Below are 14,786 nucleotides of genomic sequence, written 5' to 3'. Positions count from 1 at the left end.
ACACTATTATTACGGCCATTTCAACGGGAGGCAAACTGAGGCTCAAAGGGCACAGCCGGGATTCCAACCTACCAAAAGATGTGCCTTGGATAATGGTCAGCTACAATAATGAGACTCAGGAGAGGAGGGGCCCGAAGGGAGACATTAAGCACATCCCAATAACAACCAAAGAGCTTCCATTTCTCTCTCTCGAAACCGGAGGTAATAACCGCCTTCGCCCACAGCGTGGAGCCGAGATCCGCGAGAGTTTCGCCTGCGCGTGCGCCCTTACCCACAAGGCCTCCTGCGCCTGCGCACATTGCTCCGCCCCCTTTTGCAGCACTCATGGCGGCACTTTACGAGTCTGTCCCTTATTTCTCCTGTGAGAACACGGCCCGCCCCATCCTCGTGCGTAGTAGGCCTTGCCTTACTCTGCGTGGATTGGTTGTCCTTCCCACTAGCCCCTCTCTGACTGGCTCGCGTCGTTGCCACTCCATTTCAGCCTAGTGGCGCGCAGCGGGGCTGCTACCGGCGGGAACGTGAGCGGCGGCGGCGGTGGCGGAAGTGGCCGGGGAGCCCGGTCCCCGCCGACACCATGGTGAGGGCAAGACGACGGGGGAGCCGGCCGCCAAGGGCCCTCGGGGCGGGTGCTGGGGCAGGGGTGATGCGGAGCGAGCGTGCCATCCGGGCCTCGAGTCCTCCCCACCAGGCCCGAGGGGGTGGTTACTGAGACCGGGGACGGCAGGGGCTTCTCTCAGGACACCCAGCAAGTCGGTCTCAGGGGAACTTGGGACTGACCGAACGTGTAATCATAGTATAGCGGTCTAGCTGCAGTCTTCCCATTTTTCAGGTGGGGAAACAGGCCGGAGAGGAAGGGGACCCACCGAAGGGCCCGGTGAATGCAGCAGAGTGACATTTGGAGCAGGGAAGTGACTCCGAGTGCATCCGACCCAGTCTAACCTCATAGATTGTAAAGCTAGAGCGCCAGGAAGTAGGGGGCCGGTGTGCGTTCTCAAATTAAACCAATTTAGGGAATTTCAGGGCTTGTAAGGTCCTTAGAGCCGCACAACCTCCTGTGCCTCTCTTTTTCAGGCTGACAAACAGACCCAGAGAAGGGTTTGCTTCTTCCTGTGTCACACAGTCTGTTTTTCAGAGGGAGAGGGTGTATTCTGAGCTAAGGATGGACTGACTGCATCTTCCCAGTTCACGAAAAGAAAAATTGAGGCCCTGATAGGAAGCCTCCCCAGGGCCATGGCGCTCACAAGTTATGGAAGTTGTAGATCTAACCCAGAGAGCGTCTGTGCCCCCAGCGTACGACAGGGAAACGGAGGTCCACACAGAGGAATTGAGAGCTGGGAGCTTCTTGGGAGAGTACCTGGCCCATCAGCACCTGAGTTGCTCTGAGATGGTTGCTGCACATTTTTCAGAGCCGACCATGAGAGCTCACTAAATTCTGGTCAGTGTAGGGATGGAGAGAGGAAGCAGGTTCCTCTCTGCTGGAGGGTAGAGTTGGTCTGAGGGACTGGGCAAAACTGGAAGAACGCATCTTTTAAGTTCCATGGAGACAGGATCTTTGTCTTTTATCCTCATCTAGTCCCAGAGCCTAGAACAGTGTCTGTGCGAAGTACAGATTCATTCATTCAGCCTGTTCCTGTCTTCTGAGGAGTGTTCAGGAGTGGACAAGGCATGACACACTGCCTGTTCCCTGTGGTCAGGGCAGGGCCGGAAGCAGGGGTGTGGGCAAGGGAGTGGGTGGTCTGCAACAGCTTCCTGAGTTGGGAGCCTCAGGATACCATTAGGTCTAGTCCTGGATTGGTCCAGGCCTGAGGGTCAGACCCCAGGCGTTCTGAGAAAGGCCAGAGAAAGGAATTCTCATGCCTGAAGCTTTTTTATGACTTTCCCGACTCCAGATGACCCTGTCTCCCCCTGAACTGGGTGTTTGGCCCTTTCCTGTCTCCCTGACACCTTCAAGTGTCTTCCATCTCCCCACCCCTGCCGCCGCCCCTTCCCCTTGGCTTTCAAGTTCACCGGGATCCTCCCCTTCCCTTCGCCTCTGTCTCCAGCACTGTTTGGAGACAAGAACATAGAAGATGGCGAGATGTGAGCACTGCTTGGCATTGCTATCCCCATGCCACCTCTCCTTTGAGCAAGAATCCCCCCTGCCCCAAGTGCCTCCCTTGGTGGTGTGTGCCGTATTTGTTCAGAAAATATTTACTGAGTCCTTCACGTGTGCCTGGCCCGGTGTTCAGTGCTGGACAAAGTCCACACCCTCTGAATTTTCCAGTCTAGCAGGAGGCTTGTGGCACTTCTAGTCTAGCCAGGGAGACATAATAAATAAACAAGTTAATTAGAGACTGGCTACGTCCTATAATAGAAACAGCAGAGGGTGGCTCAGGTGGAAACCTTGTTCCCTTGATGGGATTATAATGAGGGCCTGGCCGAGGGAGCAGCCACCAGCCTGGGGAAGGGCACCCCAGGCAGAGGGAACCGAGGAACAAAGCTTGGCCAGCAGCACCGGGCATGGTGTGTGAGGCGCAGAGTGGGCCAGTTTGCTGGAGCCGTGTCAGGCCTGGCTCTGTGGCCCGCCTAGGGGGCGGCTGCACAGGCAAGGGTTGTGAGCAGGTGCTGGACCCATCTGTGTCGTGGCCGTATTCTGAGGGCACACTGCCAGCAACAGCTAAGGAGGCTGTGGGTCCTTCAGGGCTGTGCTGCCAGTAGCTGGGACAGGGTGGCAACCTGAGAGGGACCGGCGTAGAGGCTCTGTATGCCATTGAAGGACGTCTGTGGGTCCCCTGCTACTTTCAGCCTACTTTCCTCGGCTTTAGCGGGATCTTGCTCCGTGTCCCTGGGCAGGTCCCATCTGCTCTACCGCTGGTGCCTCATCTAGAGGGGCCTTGACTGTACTGCTGTGACCCTCCCTCCACCTCTCAGCACTGAGTCCATCTTCATTCTCGCCTTCCAGGGCTAAGCTGGCCCTGTCCCCTCTCCGCTGATCTGGGAGGAGGACCTAGGTGTGTCATCGCCCTGGTCCAGCTTCCCATTGTGGGCACAGAGAACAGGCTTGCCCAGCAAAGCGTGAGGCTTCTCCGTTGTAAAATACCCCCTGGGTGTGTGGCTCCCGCACACGCCGCTGAGCCTCCAGCTTTCTGCACCCAGTAGCATCACACAGATGCATTCCAGAGGAGAGGGCAGGAGCTGCAGGTTGGCCACATTGGGACCCCAGCCTGCCTGCCCACCCTCCTCGGAGCAGCCACCTCCTCTCCACGTGGCTCCTTCCTCCTTATTGTGCCCTTCCAGGAAGCCAGTGCAGGAAGTGGGCTTGGGCCTGGCTTCCTGCCGCCCCTGGATCTTCCCCAGGTGGCTCTTAGGGAAGGCCCGTGGGATATGAGATATTCCCCCCCACCAAGCCCTTCCATAGGGAGCCATCCTCTGGGGGTTGAGGGCCCCTTGTGGTCTCCTGAGAGAGGCCTCACAGTCCCCACCACCTGGAGAAGCAGCTGCCCCCTATTGGAGGGTGAGGGTGGGCTGGGACTCCCCTGCCAAGATGTCCTGGAGCTCAGGCCAACTTAGAATTCCAAAGTTACTTGGGCAAGGTGTGGTCCTTGCTGAGGCAGTTTCCCATCTTGTGGGGCCCTTGGTTTAGAACCTTCACCTGACTATACTGGATAGGCTGTTACTGGACCCTGGACCCAAACGCTGCCACCTGAGTCACCGTTCTGGAGACCCAGAGACAGGCCCCAGTGTATGGGTTGTGATTTGTGTACCCAAAATGAAAAGAACTGATTTTTTTTCCCCCAGTTACACTATATGTTTTTTATAAAAAAGAAACTCAGTAATAATGGGAAAAGAACTATCTTGAAAGTTCATCTTATCAGGGGGAGTTTTTAAATCCCATCCTTTATCTGCTCTCACTTGCAGTGACCACAGGCTTCTTCTGAAATGTTTCTTCCTCTCACCTGGTGAATTCCTCTATGAACACCTAGCTCAGATGTGGCCTCCTCTGATTGGGAGGCCAGTTGCGCCTGGCCAAATCACTCTTGGTTCAATCAGGGCTGCCCCCTGAAGTGTGGGCTCAGCGTGAGCTGGCTTCTGACAGGTGGGGTCAAGTCAAGCTCCATCTCTCACTAGCTCTCTGGTGCCGGGCAAGTTCCTCAGTCTCTAAGCCACAGTATCTCCGTCCATAAAGTGGGTGTGAAGATAACCACCTACCATGCCGAAAATGAAAGGCCTAGCTAGAGCTGCATGTATTAACCTGGATGTATCTCAGAAACATCAGTGGAGCAAAAAATTCAAGCAGCAGCAGAACCCGTGTGCTGTGATGCTGTTGATAAGCATGGAGGGCTACACCTGGTCCTGTCAGGAGTGGGACTATATGCAGCCTGAGCTACAAAGAAATGCCCGGAATGGTCAGCGTCAAGACCAGAGGGCAGCTGCCTCTGCGATTGCAGGGGTGGGGGTGTTCCTGAGACTTTTCTGTCCTAAACTAGGAGGCAGGTATGTGTCCTGGGCTTGGGCAGAGTTCAGAAGCTGCATTTCTGTCGGGGAATGTGTGCTCCTGGAGTCCCAGCCCTGCCCAGAGGCCAGGGCTCCACAGTGCTGATGAAACAAGTCATGTGCTTTTGTTTGCCTTTCAGCTTCCTTTGTCACTGCTGAAAACGGCTCAGAATCACCCAATGGTGAGTACATGCTGGTCTGGGATGGCACATTTCAGTGGGGACCAGCCTCAGCACAGGGACAGGGACACTGGGCAAAGGGTGAGGTGCCTCCAGCCAAAACCACTTCCTGCCTGTCCTCTTTTCCCTCCCACATGCGTCAGGACCTGTGTCATTTCTGCTCCTGATCAAAGTAATACATGCTTATTAAAAGTGTCAAATACTAGAGATTCAGAGAAAGTGGAAGCCCCTCTTCATTCATCTTCCCAACAATTTAACTATTCTTTGATATATACACATCTGGATGTTTAACGTGTGTGTAAGCGTGAACGATTTTTTAAAATATGGATAGGTTCATGGGATGCTCATTCCCTAAGCTGCTTTTGTCCTTTCGTGATACAGTGTAGTATCCGTCGATATGTTCTGTTGTCTTTTTTTTTAATTCAGACGTTACTCACATACCATACAATTCAACCTTTTGAAGTACAGTTTAGGGACATTCGGTACATTCACAGTGTTGTGCAACCACCACCTCTGTGTAGTTCCAGAGCAATCCTGTCACCCCAAAAAGTGACCCAGTCTCCATTAGCAGCTGCTCCCCACCCCCCACCCCAGCCCCAGGCAACCACTAATCTGCTTTCTGTCTCTGTGGATTTGTCTGTTCTGGACATTTCCTGTAAGTGGGATCACACAACATGTGGCTTTTCGTGTCTGGCTTCCTTCACTCAGCATGATGTTCTTGGGGTTTGTCCACATTGTAGCATGTGTCAAAGCTTCGCTCCTTACGGCCAGGTGATATTCCATTCTGTGGATACATCACATTTTATTTATCCATTTGTCCACTGATGATGGACATTTGGGTTGTTACCACTTTTTGGCTATTCGTGAAGATTTTAGCTGCTGGTAACATCCATGAACACATTTTTCCATGGATGTATGTCTTCGTTTCTCTTGGGCAGATAGCTGAGTTGATTCCTTTTTTTCTGTTTTTTTTTTTCCAAACTTGAAAGTGATGACTTTACAAATCATATTTTAAATCTTAAAGTGGTTGCCAAGGGAAACGGGCAGAGTAGCTGGAAAATGTCTGCAGCACTGCAGAAGGCAGCAGGAGAGCGCATGATGTCTGCCAGGTGTCCGTACGGGGACTCGACTGTATCGTCCTGCAGGCTCGCCAAGATCTCACCCTCACCACGTCACTGTCACCCACCAGCAGGAACTTCAGCAAGAAGTCATAGGCACAGACCAGGCTGCCGCTGGCGCTCATTATGCCGGCGCCAGCGCCCATGCCCGGCCCATGGAACAATGCAGAGGTGGCGGCTGTGAGCCCAGTGCCTCTCCAGCCCCGAGAGTTGATTTTTTTTTTTAACTTTTTATTTTGTGTTGGAGTATAGTTGATTAACAATGTTGTTAGTTTCAGGTGTACAGCAAAGTGATTCGGTTATACATACACACGTGTCTATTCTTTTTCAAATTCTTTTCCCATTTAGGTTGTTACATAATATTGAGCGGAGTTCCCTGTGCTATACAGTACTTCCTTGTTGGTTATCCATTTTAAATATAGTCCTGTGTGCATGTCAATCCCAAGTTCCCTAACTATCCCTTCCCCCCACCAATCCCCTCTGGTAACCATAAGTTCATTCTCTAAGTTGATTCTTTTTTAAGTCTCAGCCTTTTCCTAGCAAAAGCCTGTCTTCCGCATGACGCACTTTTCCCGAAACATCAAAATAAGCAAGTAGTTATTGCAATGAAAAACAGTTTTTCCAGACCACCAAGGATCACACGTGTGCCATCACCGGGCACCTGCCCGGCCCCTGGCCACCCTTACTCATTCCTTTAAAGATGTGGGGGTTTTTTTTGTCTGTTTGTTTCTTCCACACACAAAAAATGGTTTCATCGTAGAAAGTCTACAATGCCCAGCAAAGCGTACCGAGAAAGCAGAGCGTGTCTCCTGTAAGGTGGACCCCTGGGGGCCTGGGCACCGTGTGCTGTGGCCACTGGGTCCCAAGAAGAGCCGAGGATGTGTCTGAATGAGGCCCGGTGGTGGTGGCCTGCTCTTCGGGGTAAGTCTGCATCTCTCTTGGGGCCTGAGACTGATGTGGGACCCGTTTTCTCTCCAGTTGGTGGAGCTCAAAAACGGGGAGACGTACAATGGGCACCTGGTGAGCTGCGACAACTGGATGAACATCAACTTGCGTGAGGTGATCTGCACGTCCAGGGTGAGTGCCCTCCGCCGCGCGTCTGCACCCGCTGCCTGGGGGCCTTGGGGCAGCTCCGGTCTGGTGGGCACAGCGAATGGGGGTCGTGTGGCCAGGAATGCGCACTGGGACCTGGGGCTTTACAGAGCCTCAGCATCCTCGCCTCCAAGTGGGGTAAAAGCCCTTCCCTGGACGTGTGGGAGGAGTGGGAGGGTGCCTACCTTAGCCTATATACCACCGGTCATCCTGCCAGGGGCGGGGCCCGAGGGACTGGGCAGGATGTTGGGGGGGACAGCCGGACAAGGCTCCAAGTCTCTCTAGTGCCTTGGACTTTGCACCTGCGGGGATGCTGCCCGGCAGGCACTGAGCTGCTTCCGCATCCCCAGGTGCCACCCCTGACCAAGAAGGACTTGGACCTGGGGGGTGCTTCTGGCCATAAATCCCTGCTCTACAGGGAGGGGGTGGCCTCCAGGGCAGGCCCTACCCTCCTTGTCAGCCTCTGCTGCCTTTGGTCCTGGGTGTGGGCATTGCCCACCATGTGGGCCGTAGTGGCATGACCGTGGGATGTCCAGGCCACCACGGGGCTTGTTCCCCCTGAGGCCTGAAACCAGGAAGTGCAGGGCCGGGGTGGGGGAGAATGTTCCCCAGGGTCACTGGCCCTCCCCGCCTTGGGATGATCCACAGAGTGATGAGGACGGTGATGAAGGCAGGACTCCCTCCCCCTAATCTGCACTGGGTTCTGCTAGAGCTTTCCTTTCACCTTGATTCCGGTCTCCGTCCCCCTGCCCAAGATAGCCCCTCATGTTACAGGGAGGAAGCTCCTGGGGGGCCCAGGCAGGGCCCGGCTGTCTTGAGCCACAGGCAGTGTGCCCCCAGGCTCGCCACGCCAGCATACAGCAGAGCACAAGGCAGCCACTCTCACCCCGGTCTGTGCTCCTGGACAGTTCACACCCCAAAAGGCAGACAGAGGGCTGTGACCCCCTACCCTCACCTGCTCGGCTCTGTGACCTGCTTCCTGGGACCGAACTCCTGGTGGCAGGTGTTTCCAGTGTGCCTGTGGCAGACGGTGCTGCAGTGCCCAGCTGAGCGCTTGTCCTTCTGCACACCGCCGTTAGGTCTGTGTCCACTTCTGGGACCTAGAACCAGTCGCTGGGTCTCGGGGCAAGGTCCGTCCGGCCTCCACGGCCAGCTGAGACTGGACACGTGGCTCCCCCTGGGGAGTCCCTCTCTGTGACCCAGCGGTTGGGAGGAGAGGCTGGTGGGAGGTACCGCCTCACGCAGGCCAGCCAGAGTTCTCATCTGTGAACGGGTGATGGCAGCCCCTCCTTCCCTTGGGTAGCAGGTGGCTGAACACAGAGACCTCAGGGGCTGAGAAAGCACGGGAGAGCAAGGGTCGGGAGGCATTTAGCTGCCCCCGTGGAAAGCACAGTAAACTCTGTTCCTACAGGGAGCGTGCTGGGCTCGGCCTGCCCTTGGCTGAGGGAGAGCCTCGTGCTGAGCCGCCAGCCTCAGCCCCAGCCCTAGCCCTGAGCTTCCACACAATCATTGTTTCTGTCTGGCTGTACTTTGCATCCCCACGGACTTGGCCCCTCGCCTACCATTTCTGGGAAAGGAATGCTCTGAGGCCTCTTGGGGTTCCTGTATGGGTCGGGGGCTCTCGTGTGTGTTCCTGGGAAGAGTTGGCCCACAAACATTCCATTTGTCCCTGCCGAGTACCTCCACTGGGCTGGGCCAGATCGGCCCAGGCACCGCTGATGAGTGTCATGCAGGAGGACTGGGGGTTGCAGGGAGGCTGGAAGCAAGGCCTGTTGAGGGCTGGAGTTAGCCAGACATGAAAAGGTGGGAACAGCGTGTGCAAAGTGCTGGGGGCCGGAAGCCCACTGTGTGTGTTCCAGAAAGTTCCATCTGGAAGGCACATCGAGTGTCGAGAGAGGGCAGCCAGGGTGGGGCTGGATCTCAGGCCCTCGGGAACCACACTGAGGAGTTTGGACCTCGTCCTTGGGCCAGCGGGGCGCTGATTGGGATCTAAGCAGGGAGATGTCTTGGTCTGATTTCTAGGGGTGTGGGGGGAGGGGTTACCCAGGCTTCTGGCCTGGGCAACAGGGGTGGGGCTGGAGAATTCATCTGATGGATGAGGCCCCGGGCTCCCGCCCAGGGGCAGCAGGAGGTAGCGTGGAGGGAAGGCCTTGTGCTGGTCGCAGGGTATATGGTGGTGGTGGGGAAACAGTCAGCATCCTAAGAACTGCAGGGTTGGCGTTGCTCAGGAGTCTGCAACTTTACAAGCCCCTTGTCTCTCTAGCTTCCATTAGCTCCCCTGAAAACTGGCATCACTGGGAGCTGCCCCTGGCTGGCCCCAGACCTGGCTCCCCACCCCACTCCTGGCCCTCTTCACCCATCACACAGGGTCTCTGTCCTGCTCACTTGTGTCCCATGCCCAGCTCAGACCCTGCCACGAGATAGTTGTGTGAATGAATGAGTCAGGGTGCATAGAGAGGGTTCCAGAAGGTGAGTTCTGGAAGGCTGGGGGCAGGAGGGGGAGGAGCTGGGCTGTGGCAGCACCTGGCGCATGGGACAGCCTCACCCCTCTCCAGGCTTCGGGCTGCATCCCCCACTGGAGGACAGGCTGAGGACGCGGAGGCTTCTCACGAGGCCCTGCCCCACCCTCTCTCATGTGTGCAGGGCTGCCAAGGATCTGGAGAAATCCTGCTGGAGGGCGGCCCCTCCAGTGTCCCGTCCAGGACAAAGAACTTTGCAGCCTGCGGGGGCGATGCCAGGTGCAGGCGACCTGAGGGGACAGATGCTGCCCCGGCCATCTGCACCTGCTCTGCAGGGACCCTACCCCGCCACAGATCTGACACACACCCCCTCTCTCACAGGACGGGGACAAATTCTGGCGGATGCCCGAGTGCTACATCCGCGGCAGCACCATCAAGTACCTGCGCATCCCTGATGAGATCATCGACATGGTCAAGGAGGAGGTAGTGGCCAAGGGCCGCGGCCGCGGTGGCCTGCAGCAGCAGAAGCAGCAGAAGGGCCGCGGAATGGGGGGCACCGGGCGAGGTATGCCCTTCTCTCCCTGCTTCCTCCCTAGCAGGCTGCTGGGGCCTCCCCATTGGCGGGGGTGACTCTAGCACGTGGCATCCGTCCCGGCCCAGTGTTGACATTCTTGGCTGGTGCCGTCATGGTGCTGAGGGCCTGGCTCTGAGCCCCTCCTACGTGGAGCTGGGGGGCTGTGACTCATGGGGCTCCTCTGCAGAACAGCTGACGCTGCTGGTTGCCGCCTGCCCCGCCGCAGGAGCCCAACCCGGGGAGCCCAGCTGAGTCCTGGTGGTCAGTGCTGACCCTCACCCACCTGGGCCCTCCTGCCCCGCAGTGGCTCTCAGTGCTCCCTTAGGTCTGGGTCCAGGCCCACATAGACCTGGGACTTGAGCCCTGCCTGTGTTTCCTGGCAGGTGCTCTGGGCACCTCGCCAAGGCTCAGTTTCCCCTCTGCAGAGAGGGTCCTGTGGTGCCTGCCTCACTAGACTGCGGGTGAGTACCCCAGCGTGGGGCCCCAGCATGGGACCCTTCCCTGCTATGACTCCTTTATACAAAGCCAAGGCCATGCCTTTTGGATAGATCCCAGCACACCACCCTGAGATTATAAATCTGGCATAAAATTAAACTTGTGCAGTCAGCTGGGGCCTGAGCTCAGAGACCATCTGCAGACCCTGCCCTTCCCCGCCTCCCCCGCCCGGCTCCTGTTCTTGGAGGGACCTGGCTTTGTCTCTTGCATCTGGAGGGGCCTCCTGTATGCCAGGCCCGGGGCCCACCTTGGGGGCTCGTGGGCAGGGCTGGGAAGGACACAGGAGCCAGCCATGAGCTGAGGCTCACGTGACAGAAAGGAGCCAGATGGAAGAGGGCAGGAGGGCACCCCAGGTGGAGGGTAGCCTAGGATGGGGGTGAGCAGGGTCCCAGGGGTCCCAGGACCTGTCCCCAGGGCTAGACTCTTCACTGGGGGCCACCACTGTCAAGTAAACTGCCTGAAGGAGCAGGGAGGACGGGGAGAGCGGCTTGCTTGGGCGGCTCCGAACGGAGACCACGGGGCCTTCCACAGCCAGCGGAAATCTCACAGGGGTCCCCGCATAGCCAGGCTCCCCTTGGCAAAGCTGGTCTTGCCCCAGGAGACATGGGGTTAGGCAGACCCTGCCAGCATTGGCTTCTGTCCCCAGAGGGCCCCCTGCATGTCTGTGGAGGAAGGGGGCCTGTGTGTACATTTCTGTGTCCCCATGCTGCCCTGATCCTTCTGGGACCTCCCTGGGCCTGGGGCATGCCCTCCCTCCGACTACTCACCTCCCCCAACAGCAGTGCCATTGTTCCACGTAAAATGTATTTTGGAAACAGCCCCACCACTGACTGCAGAGGTCAGGGCCCAGGAGGCTCCCCTGCCCCTTCTCCGGGCTGGACACACACAAACCACCCAGTCGTTTCTCTCCTGGGCCAGATGCGGGTGGTGCCAGAGTGAGGAAGGCCCAGGTCCCCTGGTGCAGCTCCCAGCCTCACAGCTGGGGGTCATTGCCCCATCCCTGGACTGAGTCCAGGCCTTGTCCTAGCTCGTGCCCCCCCACCCACACTCCTCCTGGAAGCCTTCTGGCTTTGTCCTGGTGACTGCCCTCCACCTTGGCCCCCAGCCCTCTCTTCCAGGAAGCCTGCCCCAAGCCCCAGTGTGACTTGGTGCCAACCTCTGTCCTCCCTGGCATCCTTCACACCCCTGGGGGGCCTGGTCTGGTCCCTTGTCACACTGAGAATATTCTGGAGCACTACCCATGCCCAGCCCTCGTCGACACTCCATCTCAGATTCTCAGCCTGCCCTTCCCGCCAGAGGTAGGATCACTGCCCCCACTTTACAGAAGTGGAAGCTGAGGCCCAGAGGGATTAAACAACTTGGCCACAGTCTAAGGATTCCAGTTCCTGGTCCCAGTCTACAGTGGGACTCCCAGCCCAGCTCTGCTAAAGCCCCTTTCCCCTGTCTCACAGGTGTGTTTGGTGGCCGGGGCCGAGGTGGAATCCCAGGCACCGGCAGAGGTCAACCAGAAAAGAAGCCAGGCAGACAGGCGGGCAAACAGTGAGCCGCCCCTTTGTTCCCCAGAGACTGAGCCACCGCCACCGAGCATCTGCTTCCACCCGCAAGGCTGCGTTTCTACTCTCCAGTTTATGAGTCTGTTCAGAACAAAAAGAAGAGGCAGGTGTTGGGGGAGGACCCCCCTGCCTGTCATCTTGTGATCCTCCTCTTTTTTTGTCAGCCAGCAGTTCTACAGTTGGAAACGTTATTCTGTGCTTCTGGTTTTGTGAAGTCGCAGCCAACTTGATTCCTGGAAGATTCTGTGTTTAATGAATCTTTAAAGCCCTCACTCTTGTTTTAAGGGCAGGCATTTTCCAAACAGGTTTGTTTTGCATTTTGTGTTAGATCCCTGTGTGGTGAACAGACGGGAGGTTTTTATTTTAAGCTGTTTGCGCTGAGATTGACAGGCTGGAGAGTTTCCTGAAACACTGACCCCAAAATTGCCTTTTCAAAATGAATCCAGGCGAACGTATGCCTCAGAAGCTGTTCTGGGGGACGACGCTGGGCCCTGTACCTTCACTTCCTCTCTCCCTCTTTGTGTTACAAAAATAAAAACAAATACAACTACAAACTGTAAATCCATAATTCCTTTTGAACCACTGGGTGCATCTAGTAAGTAGTGTCCTCAGGAAATCACAGCCCCATGCAAGAAGTTTCCTTTTGTACCCTGTGGCCTCTCACTGAGGGGAAGCACTTCGTTGGGACACTGGTTCCCATGTCCCTCAGCAGCCTCTTACAAAAGGTGGAAGGCAAGACAGCTCTGGGCAGTAGGAGACCCCCTCCTCTCTTTGTGGGGAGGTGGGAGCCAGCGGGACACCCACAGCGCCTGGCCTTGCCACCAGTGTTCTGCCCTCGTCCCTGTTTTGCAGGCACCATGCACACCAGAGTTCACCGAGAGAGAAGCTATGACAGGCGGCTGCTTCGAGGAACACATGAGGAAGGTTTTCGTGAACCTTTTACCTCTTCTTCAAGTCAGGGCACTGCCTCTCCACAACCCGGTGATTTGCTTGAGACGCTGAGCCAGCACTTGTGAAAATGTTTCCGGTGACATGGTCTGCTGACCCATATTCCTGGGAACTGCAGAGACAGGCTGGCATTAGGAGGCCGGTTCCTGTGGGTGCGGGTTCTACCTGTCACGGGGTTGAGACCGGTTCTGAGGGGTGATCGGAAGAAAAGGTGGTGGTGCCTGTAGAACTGCCACTTAGGTCTGCAAAGTGCTGGCCTAGCTAGCTGGAAGACGTCTGACGAAGATTTCTCAGCCCCATCCTATCTGGAGAGTGCCGTTCCCTGCCACCGCTCTCACCCCCATCATTGCTTCTTCCTCGGGGCCCCCCTCCAGGGACCTGCTGCTGCCTGAATCCTTGCCTAGTGACAAAGCAACACTTTGGCATAGGTTGAGGACGGGGGTGTGGGGTCTGAGTGTGACCTGGGCCCTGAGAACCCACCTCCCTCATCACAGACGTGGGCTGTGCAGGGGCCCGGCTGACATGAAGGCGCGAGAAGGACGGTTGCGGAGGGAGGGGGCCGTGTTCACAACTCCCATCCCCCATGGCCCTGGACGCAGAGTCCCATTATGGCCTCCGGGGCCTTGGTCTTGGGGGCTAGGTCTCCCCCCTGCCGGGCGCGGGTCGTCTCCAGGCTTTGATGAAATCCGTGGGGCTCTGGTGTACTGCGCGGCTGTGAATGGGAAGCCCTTTAGGAGCCCCGCCCCTTCCTGCTCTTCGCAGTTTGGTTTTTCTTCCCTTACCCAGCTTTGGCCCAGGAACGTTCAGACGTTCCCAAGGGCCCATTCGCAGCTCAGGGTCGTGGGTCCCGGACGCGCCCCGTCTCCGCGCGGGGGCGCATCCTCCGCGTGCGTAATCGCGGCTTCCCGCCCGCGCAGCCAGCCGCGCCAGGCAACCCTGACCTTTCCAGCCGGGCAGTCCGGGCTCCCAGTTCTCTCCTTGCCCGCTGGTGATATGAGCCGCTTCCCTGGCCCTGGCCGCTTAGGTGCCGTGGGCTTCCGGAAAGCGTCGTCCTCCTGAGCTGGGTGTCGGGACAGGCCCGTTTTCCAGTCTTCTTCCTGGTTGGTTTCAAGAAACTAGCCTCAACCCCTTCAACAATAAGAGAAACCAAAAGTGCTGGACTAGTTCCCACAACTCCTTCTTTCTGCCCTTCTGATGGTCTGTCCCCAGGGATTTTCACCCCCATCAGCTGACTGCTGCATGACCTGCAGCCTGCGGGCTACCTTAAGTGTAGGTGGTTAAGTGTAGGTGGTTCCTGTAGGCCCCGACCTCCTCCCCTTGGAGTTTGCTCCAGCTACTTCAGGTCAGGGAGACCCACACACCCAGGGTGTGACTCAGCCTGGGGCCAGCGCCAGCCTGGATGGCCTTGCTGCCTCACCCTGGGGCCATGAGTCCATTTCAGAGACCTGGATTCAGTGGGCAGCCTCAAGCAGCAGCCCCGCAAGCTGGTGGTAGGTGGGAGGGTGTCTCTTGCTTTTCCGCCTGCAGAAGCCTGCACACACTTCTGTGCTGATTCCTCCTCTCCTGGGCCTCACCTGCTGCTCCAAGAGCACCTCCCCCGGGAAGCCCTGCCCCCAGACTGCTGCCTCCCACGTCCTCCAGGCAGGCTTGACGGCCGGTGTCCTCCCCACCCATTCAACTGGACCCTGGGGTCCGCATGTCCTGGCATCAGCAGCATGAGTGCCCCTACTGGCTCAGCATGTGCTTTGGTGTCCTCTGACATCTCTCTGTGGACAAAGGGCCGCTTGGCCTGTGGGAAATGGTCTGATGTCCACTCAAACGATCTCAGTGGGAGAAGCTGCCCGCCACAACGGGAGAAGAGGGCTGGCGGGGGGCGGAGGAACTGGGGTCACAGC

The 14,786-nt window shown here is 57.2% G+C and overlaps 1 protein-coding gene across 1 annotated transcript; it reads left to right on the top strand.

Moving 5' to 3' along the window:
- Positions 1-441: 441 nt before the first annotated feature.
- Positions 442-12,497, top strand: LSM4 (LSM4 homolog, U6 small nuclear RNA and mRNA degradation associated). Its single transcript, XM_081231448.1, has 5 exons — positions 442-577; positions 4,614-4,655; positions 6,749-6,847; positions 9,703-9,886; positions 11,842-12,497. Exons 1-5 carry the CDS (start codon positions 575-577, stop codon positions 11,931-11,933), a joined length of 420 nt encoding a protein of 139 aa, XP_081087574.1. The 5' UTR covers positions 442-574; the 3' UTR covers positions 11,934-12,497.
- Positions 12,498-14,786: the final 2,289 nt, after the last annotated feature.

Source organism: Mesoplodon bidens, assembly GCF_964165515.1.
Source record: "Mesoplodon bidens genome assembly, chromosome: 4".
NCBI classification, from domain to species: domain Eukaryota; kingdom Metazoa; phylum Chordata; class Mammalia; order Artiodactyla; family Ziphiidae; genus Mesoplodon; species Mesoplodon bidens.
Note: the sequence above shows the minus strand (reverse complement) of the source record. Positions and strands in the feature narration are given on the sequence as shown.

Bases quoted from the DNA above. Each gene is read 5' to 3' on its own strand.
- LSM4 (XM_081231448.1), top strand. The intron at 6,848-9,702 runs GTGAGTGCCCTC...CCTCTCTCACAG, and splicing joins AGGTGATCTGCACGTCCAGG to GACGGGGACAAATTCTGGCG. The intron at 9,887-11,841 runs GTATGCCCTTCT...CCTGTCTCACAG, and splicing joins AATGGGGGGCACCGGGCGAG to GTGTGTTTGGTGGCCGGGGC.